Source organism: Talpa occidentalis, unplaced genomic scaffold, assembly GCF_014898055.3.
Source record: "Talpa occidentalis isolate TD23 unplaced genomic scaffold, MPIMG_talOcc4v2.1 talOcc4.15, whole genome shotgun sequence".
Classification (NCBI taxonomy): domain Eukaryota; kingdom Metazoa; phylum Chordata; class Mammalia; order Eulipotyphla; family Talpidae; genus Talpa; species Talpa occidentalis.
In genome coordinates, this window is record NW_023601543.1 from 58525829 (window position 1) to 58541752 (window position 15924).

At 37.1% G+C, this 15924-nt stretch overlaps 1 protein-coding gene across 2 annotated transcripts in view; it reads right to left on the bottom strand.

Annotated features, from left to right (window-relative positions):
- Window positions 1-3594: 3594 nt before the first annotated feature.
- RP2 (RP2 activator of ARL3 GTPase) overlaps window positions 3595-15924 on the bottom strand; it is a 39843-nt gene continuing 27513 nt past the window's right edge. For both annotated transcript variants that reach the window (XM_054695761.1, XM_054695762.1), the window contains exons 4-5: window positions 7338-7419; window positions 3595-5659 (exon numbers count right to left, since the gene is read on the bottom strand). In XM_054695761.1, coding sequence (XP_054551736.1) covers window positions 5576-5659; window positions 7338-7419 — 166 coding nt within the window. In that variant the 3' untranslated portion in view covers window positions 3595-5575. The remainder of the gene's footprint in view (window positions 5660-7337; window positions 7420-15924) is intronic.

Below are 15924 nucleotides of genomic sequence, written 5' to 3' on the forward strand. Positions count from 1 at the left end.
GGAAGCCCCATTGCAGTCAAAACCCTGTTCTAGTCAGTTAAATGTCTACTCAGGCATATATACACAATCTTCTATGTATTCCAGAAAAAACATATACAAGAGAAAGTAGCCAGCAGCTAAACCAGGATTGAAAGGAAAAAGGTTCTTGCTACTGTCACAAAACCAATTGGTGGTGACAAGAATGGCAGTACTGTTGTGGTTAAGCTTCCTAAAATGCCTAGATACTATCCTACTGAAGATGTGCCTCAAAATCTGTTGAGCCACAGCAAAAAACCCTTCTGTCAGCATGTGAGAAAACTGCAAGCTAGTATCCTCCTGGGCCTATTCTGACCATCCTCACTGGGTGCTGCCACAGAGACAAAAGGGTGATTTTCCTGAAGCAGCTGGGCAGTGGCTTCTACTTGTGACTGGACCTCTGTCCCCGAATCCAGTTCCTCTGTGTAGAATACACCAGAAATTTGTCATCTCCACCTCCACCAAAAATTGGTATCAGTGGTGTGAAAATCCCCAAATATCTCACCGATGCTTACTTTAAGAAGCTGAATAAGTCTAGATACCAATTCTAAGGTGAAATACTAGATTACAGAGCAGTGCAAGGCTGATCAGAAAATTGTAGCCTCACAATTTTGCCAAAAATCATATCTATTTCTCTGTTCCAGGGCTATCTCTACTCAGGGTTTCTTTTGCTCTCACAAATGGAATTTATCCTCACAAACTAGTTTTCTAAATTTCTTACAGAGACTCTAATTAAATAACTGATCTATTTTAAAAAATGAAATGTAAAATAGGTTTTCTATTTCCTTTGCATTTATCCAGAGTGCTTTGTGTAGATACATGCGCACACACATGCAAACACACATACAGCTCATTTCTCATTAACATAAGAGAGATTTAACCACTTTAACATTAAAAATTGTCACGATCAAATTTTATCACATGTATGAGTAAATGTATGTTACAGAAGTGCTCTTTGAAAACTAGCATTAAGCTGATACCGAAAGTACAAGCAACAAATTTTTTTTTTTTTTTTTAAGATTTATTTATTTATTTGTTTATACAAACACTGGATACAGTCAGAAGCGCGGGAGGGTGAGAGAATTCACCAGAGCCAGAGCGGGGAGCAGAGCAGGCAGAAGGACCGAAGTACACTGCTGAGGGGAGCAGCGGGCCGCAGGAGAGGTTTGCGCGCCATGTGGGACCCTCCTCCGGTGGCCGGGGAGCAGCCGGGGATCGAACCGGCGCTGCAGAGGCTGCGGGCAGCTTCGCAACCCAGCGCTCAACCGCTGCGCCACCGGGGAGGCCCAAGCAACAAATTTTTTTAAAAAGTGGTACTATATAAAACTGATAAGTTTTTGCACAGCAAAAGAGAAAACAACATAATGAAAAGACAACCTACAGAATGGGAAAAAATATTGGCAAACCATATACCTGATAAAGAGTTAATATCCAAAGTATATAAAGAACTCATACTACTTAACAGCAAATAATAATAATCCAATTTAATAATGGGTAAAGGGCCTGAATAGAGTTTTCCAGTGAAGATAAACAAATGGTCAACAAGCACATGAAAGATGCTCAATATCACTAATTGTTAGGAAAATGTAAATCAAAACCACAATGAGATACCACCTCACACCTACTAGAATGGCTATTATCAAAAAAACAAGAAATAACAAATGCTGGTATGGATGTAAAAAAGGGAACCCTTGTGCACTATTAGTGGGACTGCAAATTGTATATCTACTATGGAGAACAATATGATGGTTCCTCAAAAAATAAAAAATAGAACTGCCATCACTTCTCATCAGGGAAATGGAAATCAAAACCATATTGAGATACCACCACACTCCTGTGAGAACGGCACATATCAAAAATCCTGAAACAACAAATATTGGTGAGGATGTGGAGAAAAAGGAACCCTTGGACACAGCTGGTGGGAATGTAGACTTGCCCAGCCCCTATGGAGAACAGTATGGAGGTTTCTCAAAATATTAAATATAGATCTACCATATGACCCAGCAATTCTACCCTTAGGTGTCTACCCAAAGATTGCAAAACCACTAATTCAAAGGGATGTATGCACCCTTTGTTCACTGCAGCACTATGTAGTGTAGCCCCTAGTTATAGGAACAACCTAAGTGTCCAATGACAGAGGAGTGGATTAAGAGGTGGTATGTATGCAAGATGGAATACTATAAAAAAGTTTTATATGGAAGAAGCTATAAAAAAAAGTTGAACTCTTGCCATGTGTGACAACATGGGTGGACCTAGAGGGATGATGCTATGTGAAATAAGTCAGAAGGAGAAAGACAAATACCAGATAATTTTACTCATAGGTGGAATATAAAGAAACAAAACAAAGGAATTGACTAAACTAAAACAAACCCTGGAAATATGATTGCAGAATTGAGGCTCCTAGAGGGGGAGAGTGGGAGGGGGTGGGAACAAAGCAGGGAGGGGGTCCAGTAGTCTGGTAAAGGACTATGAGCAGTTTGCTGGTTGGTGTGGTGTGGTCACATAAATCTGAGGAAGTGTGAAGCTATTCCCCTAAATCATATGCAGTGTTGTAAACCAATGATACCTCAATTTAAAAAAAAAAAAAAAAAGAACTATCCTATGACCCAGTAAAACTGCTCTGGGAATACATCTGAAGGAAATGAAAATGCTATGTCAAAGGGTATCTGCACTTCCATGTTCATAGCAACATTATTTACAATGGCCAAGACATGGAAACAACCTAAGTATCCATTGATGGACTAATAGATAAATAAGTGGTATACATAAATCCATTCTGTATATGTAAGTATACATGCATACATACATAATGAAGTATTATCAGCCATACAAAGGGAGGAAATCTACTATTTGCAACAACTTGGATGGACCTTGAGGGCATTATGCTATGTGAATGAGTCAGATAAAGAAAGACACCATATGATCTCATTTATATGTGAGTCTCACAAACTCATTGATAAAGAGATCACATTTGTGGTTTACCAGACATGGGGTCGGAGGATGGGAAATTGGATAAAGGTGGTTAAAAGGTACAAACTTCCAGTTATAAGAGATTATAAGAGATAAATACTAGGGGTGTAAGGATGACTATAGTTAACACTGCGGTATGATATAGATGAAAGCTGTTAAGAGAATAAATCCTAAGAGCTTATCAAAAGGAAAAAAATTTCCTTTTTTTTGTATCTATATGAGATGATGGGTGTTAACTAAACTTCTTATTGTAATCATGATATATATTAGCCAATTTCTTATGCTGTACACTTTAAACTTACACACAAATATATATTGAATATTACTCAATAAAAGTGGAAAAACTAGTGTTAAGCCATTTTCATTTTAACAACATTTATTACAAATTATATTTTATAAACACTACATAAATTACATATAAAAGCTAGACATAAATATATAGAAGCAAAAACAGCTGTACTATTAACACAAGAGAAATAAGCTACTATAATGCTTAAACATGTATAACTTAATAAAAATACTAATTTTTCATTGCTAATAATTTTTCATAAATTCAAAAGCTATTCAAAAATGAAATGTAATATACTATAATGAATATCAAAGCTCAGAATTATAGAAACAACAATCATAGTACTTATATTTAAAAATCATTTTAAACAATCAGAAGTCAAATGACTGTCTTCAAAAAACAATTTAAACTTGGGTAAAAGCTCTTACATAACTGACACATATAAAATTTTAGCCTTTGGTTAATAGACACTAAATTTAGTGAAAAAATTGAAATTAATGTCTCTCTTATGTTATATTCCTGAGTTTTTGCTAAAATAACATAGATAAAATAAAGAATTCAGTTTACAGCTTTGCATAACATTGTGCTTTATTTTTGAAAAGCAAAAGTTCGTGATTATTTTAAATGTGAATAATGGGGTTTAATAATGTAATAATGATTAAAAGGAATGTTTAATTTAGCTTAACTGTGGGAAAAATTAATGCCCTCTGACCACTATTTGTAAAACTCACTTATAAATCATGATCATATTAATCATGTCACCAGTTTTTATTTATGTCTTATTAAATCATTTTGATTTAAATGAGAGGTTAATTATGCAGCATAGAATGCTCTTATCAAAGGATTGAAATGAGATACAATGCTAATGGTTCCCATAAGGCCAAGCATAGGGTAGGTGGTCAATATTACTAATTAAAGTGAGAAATTTGTTAATGAATCATTGCTGAACATAAACACATAATTCAATGTAGTAGTTATAAATTAAGACAAAAAACAGCTTAAACATGAAAATACAATGTTTAGTAAACAATCATAAGGGGAATTTTTACAAGTGGCTATTTGCAGTCTTAGTTTTACCAAAATAGAATTAAATTTAAGGTTCCTTTTAAAAATAGACCTATGAAAGCTGATTTCCTATTAACTGCTACACATGATGTAGATGGTAGGCTCAGTCCCTTTTCTCAAGATCAACCTAACGACATCTTCTGTATGGATTGCTTTGGATTACAACAAACTCCTTAAAACAGAGTTTCCCCTGGAGACTAAATCTAGTGAATCTGAGGGGACTGGGTCCAAGAAGGTGGATTTTTAAACAAGTAGCTCTCCCCTGCCTCCTGGTAAATTATTATGATCAGGTTGATTTGGGAAATGATGCTTTGAAGCAACCAAAATGATTTTATCCTACTTGAACATTACTTGATATGAGTAACATATCTAATGAAAATAACATTTATATAGCTTTTTAGTAGTCTGCTTAGCTTATCATGCCTAAGTAATTCTTATTTACGTCACAAGTTTTCTTCTAATTCTCCTAATGGCCTGCAAGAGCTGATAAACAGTCATCACCGTTTTCGAAACTGCCAGTGATTGGGTTGCTATAGTTTCAGTGTTGCATATACTTTTTCTTACCAGGAAGCAGACGAGTCATCTAGTGGTTTTCAAAAACTAAACAGTGTGGACTATATTCTAATAATCATACTACTTACAAAGTAGTCTTTAAACAGCTATACCAACATCAGTTAGTAGAGTTACTTGCAAAACTGGTTATCAAGTATCTATCAATTTAAAAAATTCATTTTATATAAAGTATAATGTTAACACCAGTACAAAATCTCATTTGCCATATTAGACAACTAGGAAGCCATTATTTAATTGGATATGTATCATGACAATAATGTGCACAGGTTCATTCTAATTGATTAACTAGTAACAAACCCCTCTAAATTAAAAAAAGAAAATAAGCAATGGAATGTATTCTCAAACAAATATCATGGTGCACCAAGGAAAGTTTAAATTATTAGAGATTTGAATGTTTGATTAGGCTTAAAATCATGAACTGTTAACCACTTCTACTTGTATCATATGCAGAAAAAGAAAACTGCAAGCTTATTGAAGTGGGTTAATTTTTAAGCTGATTAAAAACTACTGAATTTAAAATGAACTGATTGTGAATCTCAAGTACACATTACATTATTCATCAATTTATTTAAAAATAAACAGCAGTTTTAGCATTAATAAAAGCCACTGCAAATACACAAGTTGAAAGGGGTTAATACCAAGTTCTTGGTTCCACAATGTACTTCACACTCCCATCTGTATATCAGCAAAGTTGTAGAAATTGTCTACATCGCCATTTGCTGTCTCTTTGCTTTCAGATACAAACATCTATTTCAAATGAAAAAGAAAAACAAGTAAATGCCAGCAATCCCCAAATTCCAAAGCTCATGTTATCCACAAAACAAAGTCACAGGCTTACTATTTAAAAGAAATTTAAGATCAGCTTTTATCTGTAGCTTTTCTATAGAATCCATGCAATGTAGTTTCAATTTATAATGTAAACTGAGCTCTTTTAAAAGCACTGATGATATAATTAAGGTCTTTGCTTTCATAATACTTAAGCTGTATTTCATCACACTTGGAATTTTGCTGTTTTTTAAAAATATACAACCGTCAATATTATGAAAGCTACTGAGTAAAGATGTTTTTAAATGACTTTTAGTTTCTTCCTTTTTCTAATAATCGGCGAGAAGCAAAACTTGAAATTAACTTAAAAAAGAAATTGTCTTTGTGCCGATGAAGATATGTTACTAATTTTCAATGAATTGGTTTAAAAAAAAAAATCAACAAAATAGTACTCAATAAAATCCTTCAAGTATAGCTTTTGTAAATGTTAGCCAGGAATTAGAAGAGACCTGGGTTCTAGTCTAGCTTTATCACAAACTATCTGTATGATGCTGACAATTTAATATACTTCTCTGAAAATAAACTTCAATTTCCACACCTGTAGAATAAGAAAGTTGGATTAGATAATCTCTTACTCATTCAGATATAAAAACTCCAAACTCATAACCATTTTTTCTGTTTCCTTTTCTATGCAATCTGATTATATTTGGCCCCTCTCTTAGTACTACCATGATGACAAAATGAAAAAAAAGACAAAGTATTTTAAATTATGCAAATTAAAGAACTCATAGCCAAATCAGAGTATAGAATAAAAATTTTCCTGATATTTATCAAAAATAATTAAATATTTACTCATTCAATCCTCTTCTAGGTTTGATTTTCAAGTTATTTAAATCTGAAATTCTTAGAGCAATCTCATCAACATGTCTAGAAAATATCTATACCTAATGATTTCTAGATTTAGGTGAAGTTCAAATTTTGGTGAAGCATTAACTACTGAAGTAAATATAAATGGACCCTGGGCAGACAATGGATCATCTCTCTAAAGTATATAATATTAGAAATATATTTTTCAGCATCATTATTTTTTTAAAGATTTATTTATTTATACAAGAACCGGGTACAGGCTAGATGTGCAGGAGGGTGAGAGGATTCACCAGAGACAGAGTGGGGAATAGAACAGGTAGACTGACGAAACACACTGTTGAGGGGAGCAGTGGGCGAGACAGGAGAGGTCTGCTTTGCCATGTGGGCATTGCCGCACATGGCAGAGCCTCTCCGGCACTGCAGAGGCTGCAGACAGCTTCACAGCGCTGCGCTCAACCACCTGGGCCACCAGGGAGGCCCAACATCATTATGTTTTTAAAGAGGATTTGAAGAGACATTTTATGAATCTTTTTACTTTAGAAACATAATGTATTACTGAAAGTTTTAAATAAGTATATTCTTATTATGTAACCATTTAAGTAATTAAAAGTTTAGTTTGGCAAGGAAAAACCAAAGCTTAGCTCCCAATTATTTACCATAGGTTCTAAAAATCCTGATCTGCTGGGTTTTTTAAATTCCAAGGAACACCAAGGGTAAAAGTACTATTTGGTTGTAAGGAAAAGGAAATGAAATGAAAAGGTTTCACTGAAATATAGTCAATAGAATATTGTACCTTGGTCCCATTGAATATCTCGTTGACAATAAGTTGACATCCTTCTACAGCACCATCTCCATTAAACTCCAAGGCAATAATAGTACCTATAAGCAAACCCAAGAAGTGTTGTCTGAATATGAATACAAATTTATTCTAAATTTAATCTTTTTATTATTCCTTGAAGAAGTGCTAGCATCTTCTTTGGAGCGTAAAAGGAAGAAGGAAGTAGACAGATGGGACATAGCATTTCAGCTATTTCCTTACTCTAATCATAAAACAGATTAACACTGATTTAATCACATGATGAGTAGCTTCAGTGCTATTATAGGAATAGTGTCACATTTTTAAGTGGTGTAAATAGTTTGACTTTTCTGATTTCCATCTTCTATAAAAACCATAAAAATCCACCGACTTGGCAGTGTAAAAAAGTTGATAAGATGACAAATAAGATCAAAAGCAATTCAAGAGTTTGCCAGGCACCCAAACTTGCTTCCAACTGTCTTATTTGCCAACCAAATTCTGGGCCACCAATAATGAAGCTAAACCAAGTAGGAAATGAGTTCAGACACTGGAAGTATTTTCTTGAGTGTGCATTAAAACTACAATCAAAGGGCCTCCCCAGTGGCGCAGCGGTTGAGCGCTGGGTTGCGAAGCTGCCGCAGCCTCCGCAGCGCCGGCTCGATCCCCGGCTGCTCACCGGCCACCAGATGAGGGTCCCACATGGCGCGCAGACCTCTCCTGCCGCCCGCTGCTCCCCTCAGCAGTGTACTTTGGTCCTTCTGCCTGCTCTGCTCCCCACTCTGGTTCTGGTGAATTCTCTCACCCTCCCGCGCTTCTGACTGTACCCAGTGTTTGTATGAATAAATAAATAAATCTTTAAAAAAAATAAAACTACAATCAAGAACCAAAGACTAGATTTTTATTTTTTAATTCTCTGAACAGCATATTTGTGCTTCCTTTCCAATGCATTACTTTGAATACTTTTAAACCACCTGTACTTTAAATTCTGGTATAAAGATTCATGATTTAGTTTGGCATGTATCGATATTTATTTATTTATTTAAGGTTTTATTTATTTATTTATTTATTTATTTATTTATTTATTTATTTATTTATTTATTTATACAAGCACTGGGTACAGTCAGAAGCGCGGGAGGGTGAGAGAATTCACCAGAGCCAGAGCAGGGAGCAGAGCAGGCAGAAGGACCGAAATACACTGCTGAGGGGAGCAGCGGGCGGCAGGAGAGGTCTGCGCACCATGTGGGACCCTCCTCCGGTGGCCGGGGAGCAGCCAGGGATAGAACCGGCGCTGTAGAGGCTGCGGGCAGCTTCACAACCCAGTGCTCAACCACTGCGCCACCAGGGAGGCCCTGTATCGATATTTAAATGTAGCATTGTGCACTACGGGTGTGAAAGTTTTGGCAAATATGGCCACAAGGCAGCCAAGCAAAATATGTCCTTCAATTCAATTATCTATTCAATTGTCACTGTATTCCTAATAGATTTGCTTTTTATCTCTTAAAGTAGTAGAGAAGTCCTGACCTTCAGGAGATCACAAACTTCTTGGGAAAAAAAAGACAAACCATTAAAAAAATGCTGTACAATAAGGCTAAGTACTAAGTAATGAAATACTAAGATGAATGAATATGAAACAATGAGTTGAAAGTAGTAATGTACCAAAGGGCAGGGTGCAAGAATGAGAGAAAAATAAAAGTGGGGAAATTAGAGAAATGATCACACTCCACTGGACACCAAAATAACTAAGGGCTTGTGATTTAATATAGACAACAAATACAGAAAAGGCAAGATATCTCAAGTCAACTGGATAACTAGATACAGAGAACAAAGGATGAGTTTTCCACTATCACAGTGCATAGATCAAGATAGATGTTGAGTAAAGAAGGTAACTGGGGAACATTTTTCTCAGATAAATAGATGGTTCTTTTTCTGGGACAAGAAATCGGAAAGATCAACTTGGAATATTTTGTTGAAACTAAAACAATAAGGTTATCAAAGGCCAATGAGGTTGTATCAAAAGGACATAGGAGTCAGCTTGAAGAGACTACAGTGGCTAAGATGGGACATGATGAGATCACAGGAATAATGACTGCAATTTATTAAAACATGTAAAAAGTCATGAGCTAATATTTTTTGACAAAAGATAAAATTAAGAAGTTTAATAATAACATGTATGCCTTCTGTACACATGGGAGATCCCCAGTAAAAATGAGTAAATCACCAAAATGGCTTAAGGCACCACTGAATAGCTCATAATAATATAGAAAAGAGAAAAAACACAATTCACTGGTGTAGCGGCAGGAATGGGCACAGTGCAGGTTCTCTATGACCCGAGCAGATGGGGTAAAGGAGGAATCCTGGAGCCCTCAGTGGCTTTTGCAGGTTTTTATTGGGATTTACCAGATACACGGCAGGCAGGGGTGCCAGGAGGCTGGCATGCCCCCCAACCCCCAGCCCCCAGCAAATCTTCATTCTTTCTGGACTCTCTCGCTTCTGGTTCTTCTCCTTTCACTCTGCTGTTACTCTGGAGTCCCCATGACACCGCCCTTATAAGCCCAGTTGCAACCCAGGTGAATCCCATCTACATATGCCCACACCCTATTCCAGGTGCCCGCCATCAGGCATGCATTTGGGACCGCACAGTTCCGTCATCTATCCTGATGGTGGAGGGCAGAAAAGCCTGATACTTTTTACCTTACCCTACACCTGGGTACCACTGTAGGTTGCTAGGGCACCATTTCATTACTCTGAAAATTGATTGTAGGGTAAGGTAAAAAGTATCAGGCTTTTCTCCCCTCCGGCCATCAGGATAGAGGACAGAACCCTGTGGTCCTGAATGCATGCCTAATGGCGGGCACCTGGAGTGGGGTGTGTACATAGGTAGATGGGATTCACCTGGGCTAAGACAGGGCTTTTAAGGGCGGTGTCATGGGGACGCCAGCAGAAGCAGCAGAAAGAAGCAGAAGCAGCAGAAGAAGCAGGAGAGCAGAGAAGCAGAGAGAACACTTGAGAGCCCAGAAAGAGTGAAGACTTGCTGGGGGCTATAAAGCCTGCCAGTCTCCCGGCTCCCCAGCACCCCTGCCTGCTTTGTACCTGGTAAATCCCAATAAAAGCCTGCAAAAGCCACTGAGGGCTCCAGGACTCTCTCCACCTTTACCCCAGTCTGCTCCAATCATAGAAAACCTGCTCCATGTCCATTCCTGTCACTACACTGATGCTTATTTTTCTCTACTTATTCTGCTTTTCTGATCTGAAGCATATTTCAAGTTAACCAAACAGCTCTGGTATACAAGAAGTTCTACTACTATCCATTAATAAATACAGAGGTACAATGGTGAAAAGCTGAAAGCATTCCCATTAAGATCTGGAACAAGACAAGGATGTCCACTCTCACCACTGCTTTTCAACATAACAAAGGAAGTCCTAGTATAGGGTAAGGGAAAATGTCAGGCTTTTCTGCCCTCCCGCCATCAGGATAGATGATGGATCCCTGCGGTCCTGAATGCATGCCTGATGGTGGGCACCTGGAATAGGGTGTGGGCATAGGTAGATGGGATTCACCTGGGCTAAGACTGCTTTTAAGGGTGGCGTCACGGGGACACCAGCAGCAGCAGAAGCTGAAAGAGAAGCCGAGAAGCAACAGAAGCCCAGGGAGAGAGAGAGAAGGTCGGAGAGCCCAGAGTGAGGACTTGCTGGGGGCTGGGAGGCTGGCAGGCCCCCCAGCACCCCTGCCTGCCATATGCCTGGTGAACCCCAATAAAAAAACCTGCAAAAACTACTGAGGACTCTGACTCCTCCTTTACCCGGTCTGCATGGGATCCTAGAAAACCTGCTCAGTGGTCATTCCTGACCTTTACACCTAGCCAGAGCAATAAGACAAGAGAAAGACATACAAGGAATCCAAATAGGCAAGGGAGAAGTCAAACTATCACTATTTGTGGATGATCTGATAATATACATAGAAAACCCCAAAAACTCCACAGAAAAACTAATTAAACTAATCAATCAATTTAGTAAAGTGGCAGGATACAAAATCAAGAAACAAAAATCAGTAGCCTTCCTATACACAAACAATAAATCTGAAGAAGAAGAAATCAAGAAAATCATTCCTTCTATTATTGAAACAAAAAAAAATCAAATACTTGGGAATAAAACTAACAAAAGAAGTAAAGGACCTGTACAAAGAAAACTATAAAACACTGTTAAAAGAAATAGAAGAAGGCATAAAGAAATGGAAAGACATCCCCTGCTTATGGATTGGAAGAATTAACATTATCAAAATGGCCATCCTACCAAAAGCAATTTACAGATTAAATGCTATTCCAATTAAGATTTCAATGTCATTCTTCAAAGAAATAGAAAAAATACTGATGAAATTCATATGGAGCCACCAAAAACCCCAAATAGCCAAAACCCTCCTGAAAAAAAAGAAGGGACTAGAGGCATCACTCTCCCAGTTTCAAACTATACTACAAAGCCATAATAATCAAAACTGCATGGTACTGGAACCAGAACAGACACATGGACCAATGGAACCGAACAGAAAACCCAGAAATAAACCCACAGATCTATGGTCAACTAATCTTTGACAAAGGAGCAAAGAATATGCACTGGAGCAAAGAAAGTTTGTTCAATAAATGGTGCTGGGAAAACTGGGTCGCTACATGCAAAAGAATGAAGCTTGAGTACTACCTCACACCATGCACAAAAACCAACTCAAAATGGATTAAAGAACTAGACATAAGACCTGAAACCATAAAATATATAGAAGGAAATATAGGCGAAACACTACATGACATGCACCTCAAAGACATCTTTACAGACACATCACCCAAAGCAGTGATAGTGAAGGCAAAGATTAACAGCTGGGACTACATCAAATTAAAGAGCTTCTGCACAGCAAAAGAGACAATAGCCAAAACAAAGAGAAACCCCACTGACTGGGAGAACATTTTTGCACCCAACACTAATGATAAAGGACTGATCACAAAAATCTACAAAGAGCTGATGAGACTCAACAAAAACAAAGAAAATAATCCAGTCAAAAAATGGGCAGAAGAGCTAAAAAGAAACTTCTCTGAAGAGGAAATACAAATGGCCAACAGGCATATGAAAAAATGTTCAACGTCACTTGCAATCAGTGAAATGCAAATCAAAACTACAATGAGATACCATCTTACACCAGTGAGAATGACACATATTAAAAAAACTAGCAACAACAAATGTTGGCGAGGATGTGGAGGGAAAGGAACTCTCCTGCACTGCTGGTGGGAGTGCAAACTGGTCCAACCACTATGGAGAGCTGTGTAGAGATTCCTCAACCTGCTAAAGATAGAGCTTCCATATGATCCAGCAATTCCACTCCTAGGTATTTACCCAAAGGACACAGAAACATCAATTCCAAAGAGCACCTGCACGCCTATGTTTATAGCAGCACTGTTTACAATAGCTAAGCTTTGGAAACAACCCAAATGCCCAAAAATAGATGACTGGATCAAGAAGATGTGGTACATATACACCATGGAATATTACTCAGCATTCAAAAAAGATAAACACATGCAATTTGCAGCAACATGGATGGCGCTGGAAGGGATCATGCTCAGCAAAATAAGCCAGAAAGAAAAAGAAAAATACCGGATGGTCTCACTCATAACAGGAATCTAGAAAACCTAAATATGGACCAGGAAAAAGAATAACTATAAGAAAGAAAAAAATCAAAATCAACAAACAACTATGAACCAGAGACACTCTTTGGGGGGGGGAGGGCAGGTTTGGGGTCAAAATCGGGGTTGCACTTGTATGGGGAATATAAAAATAAAAATAAAGTGAAAAAAAGAAAAAAAAGCTTTAAGAAAGAAAAAAATACACATGCTGTATTTTTATCCACATGATTGACCAGTCATAAATGTTTGGAATCCATTGTTTATATATGTTCCAAAACACTTTGATTTAGCTGAAGATCTTACTATAAAAGTTGTCATTTTTCATTACTATTATTAAATATTTTTGTGTGTGATAGAAAAAAAATACAGAGGTAGTGACACAATTAGAAAATGACCATTTTGTAACTCCTAATAAAATGAATGGATCAGGTAAAAATCATCCCTGGCTTTAGCATCCCACAGGGAAGACTGCCAGGAAACTCTACAATGAAAAGCTAAGGCTGCCACCACCTGTTATCAATCAGTCTCAATATTACTAAGAGTTCAACCATCAAATGGTATGTGCTCTCTCATTTACCTCTATAGGAAATAGTATCACCTTTGAAATATTCCTGCCAGAAAAATAGCTAAACCTGAGTGTAAACAAGGCTCTGATCTAACTTCTAGTCTACAAGAAGTATTGATGAACAGGTTAAACAAACGTTCACATAGTAAAAGACAATTTTGCAGGACAAAGGCACAAAACAAAAAGGGAAAGGAGATCACCTGTTTCTGATTAAGAGAGATACAAAACACCCACATACAGTGAGTAGGCCAATTTTAGATCTGGATCAAATTAACTGTAAAAGTATATAAAGAATGTTTACAGACAAATGGGGAAATGTGAATATGGACTGGGTATTAGACGGTATTAAGGAATTATGGTTAATCATGATAGATGTGATAATACATTATAGTTACTTAGGAAAACATCCATTTTTAATTTTGTTTTAAGACATACTGAAATATTTAGGGATGAAATGACAAAACATCAAAATTTGATTGAAATATTTTAGCAATAAAGGAGATTGTAGATTGTTTTTTAAAGAATGGCAAAATGTTGATAAAACTGGGGAATCGGTACATATGGGGTCATTGTACTCTACTTTTGATTAGAGATAGTACATTTGAAATTTGAAAAAAAAAGTTTAAAAAGCAGTTTAAACCAAATAAATATTGAACTAAAAAGAAAAAAGTTTATAATAAATATAGGGTTTCCAGTTTTGCAGAGTGGAAAGTTTGAATTAAGGTAAAATAGTGTATGCTTTTATTCAGGGTCACTGAAAGGAAACAGAGTAGGCAACTGTAAGGTAAGGTAAAAGTATCAGGCTTTTCTGCCCTCCTGCCATTAGGATAGATGACGGATCCCTGCGGTCCTGAATGCATGCCTGATGGCGGGCACCTGGACTAGGGTGTGGGCATAGGTAGATGGGATTCACCTGGGCTAAGACTGGGCTTTTAAGGGCAGTGTCAGGGGGACGCCAGGAGATGCAGAGAAGCGGAAGCAGAACAAACGGGAGAGGGGGGGGGAGAGGGAAAGAGGGGGAGAGAGGGGGAGAGAGGGAGAGAGAGGGAGAGGGAGAGAGAGAGAGAGAGAGAGAGAGAACCACGAGAGAGCAGAGAAGCAAGGCCACGAGAAAATGCCGGAGAACCCAGATAGAGTGAAGCCTTGCTGGACCCCTACCTGCCATGTACCCGGTAAATCCCAATAAAAGCCTGCAAAAGCCACTGAGGGCTCCAGGACTCTCTCCTGCTTTACCCCAGTCTGCTGGATCAGAAAACCTGCCCTGTGCCCTTTCCAGCCCCCTACAGCAACTTTTTTAAAGTCAGAAATTTATTACTTAAAGTTCTGGTATTCTATAAAGAGAACATAATATAAAATCCAGAAATGCAATTTTGGTAGAACTACCCAGGCATGTAACTTGATTGCTGTTCCTTGAATAGAATATGATGAACTTCCAATAGTGAACTTAATAATTTGCCAACAAAGAATGCCAACAAAAAAAGTGGACAAGTACGTTAGTTTTGATTAACACACTTTTTCATGTCAATAATACTAAATTAAAAAAAAAAAACTACAATGCTGACAATGCATTTTTATGCAGCACTATTTGTCTTTCTAGGTAGTGATAATGACTATAATTACTGATATTATTTCAAACTGAACTGAAGTCAATACAGATCACTTTATTGAACAGAAAACCCAAAAGACTACAAAAATCTCCTAGAATTAATAAATGAATACAGTAAAGTGGCTAGTTACAAAATCAATATGCAAAAATCAGTTGCATTCCTAAATACAATGACTTAGAAGAAATTTTTAAAAATCTTATTCACAATTGCATCAAAAAGAATGAAATACCTAGGAAAAAATTTAAAGGAGGCAAAGGACATATATATTGACAATTATAAGATACTGTTAAAGGAAATAAAAGTTACAAAGAAATGGTAAGATATCTCATGTTCATGGATTAGAAGAACAAACACCATTAATAACTCCCTATTACCTAATGTACTTTATAGGTTCATCACAATACATATTAAATTTTTGACAACTTTTTTCAAGGAAATAGAACAATTATAAAATTTATATGGAAATAGACCCTGAGTAGCCTGAGCAATCCTGAGAGAAAAGAAGAAAAATTGAGATATCACACTCCCAGACTTCAAACTATAGTACACAGAGAAATAAAAACAGTATAGTACTGGAACAAAACCAGAAGCACAGACCAATGGAACAGAATTGAGAGCCCAGCAATAAACCCACACAAATATGGACAGTTAATCTTTGACAAAGAAGCAACAACTATACAATGGAGAAAGGAAAGCCTCTTTAACAAGTGGTGCTGGGAGACATGGACAGCCACATAGAAAAACAAACAAAC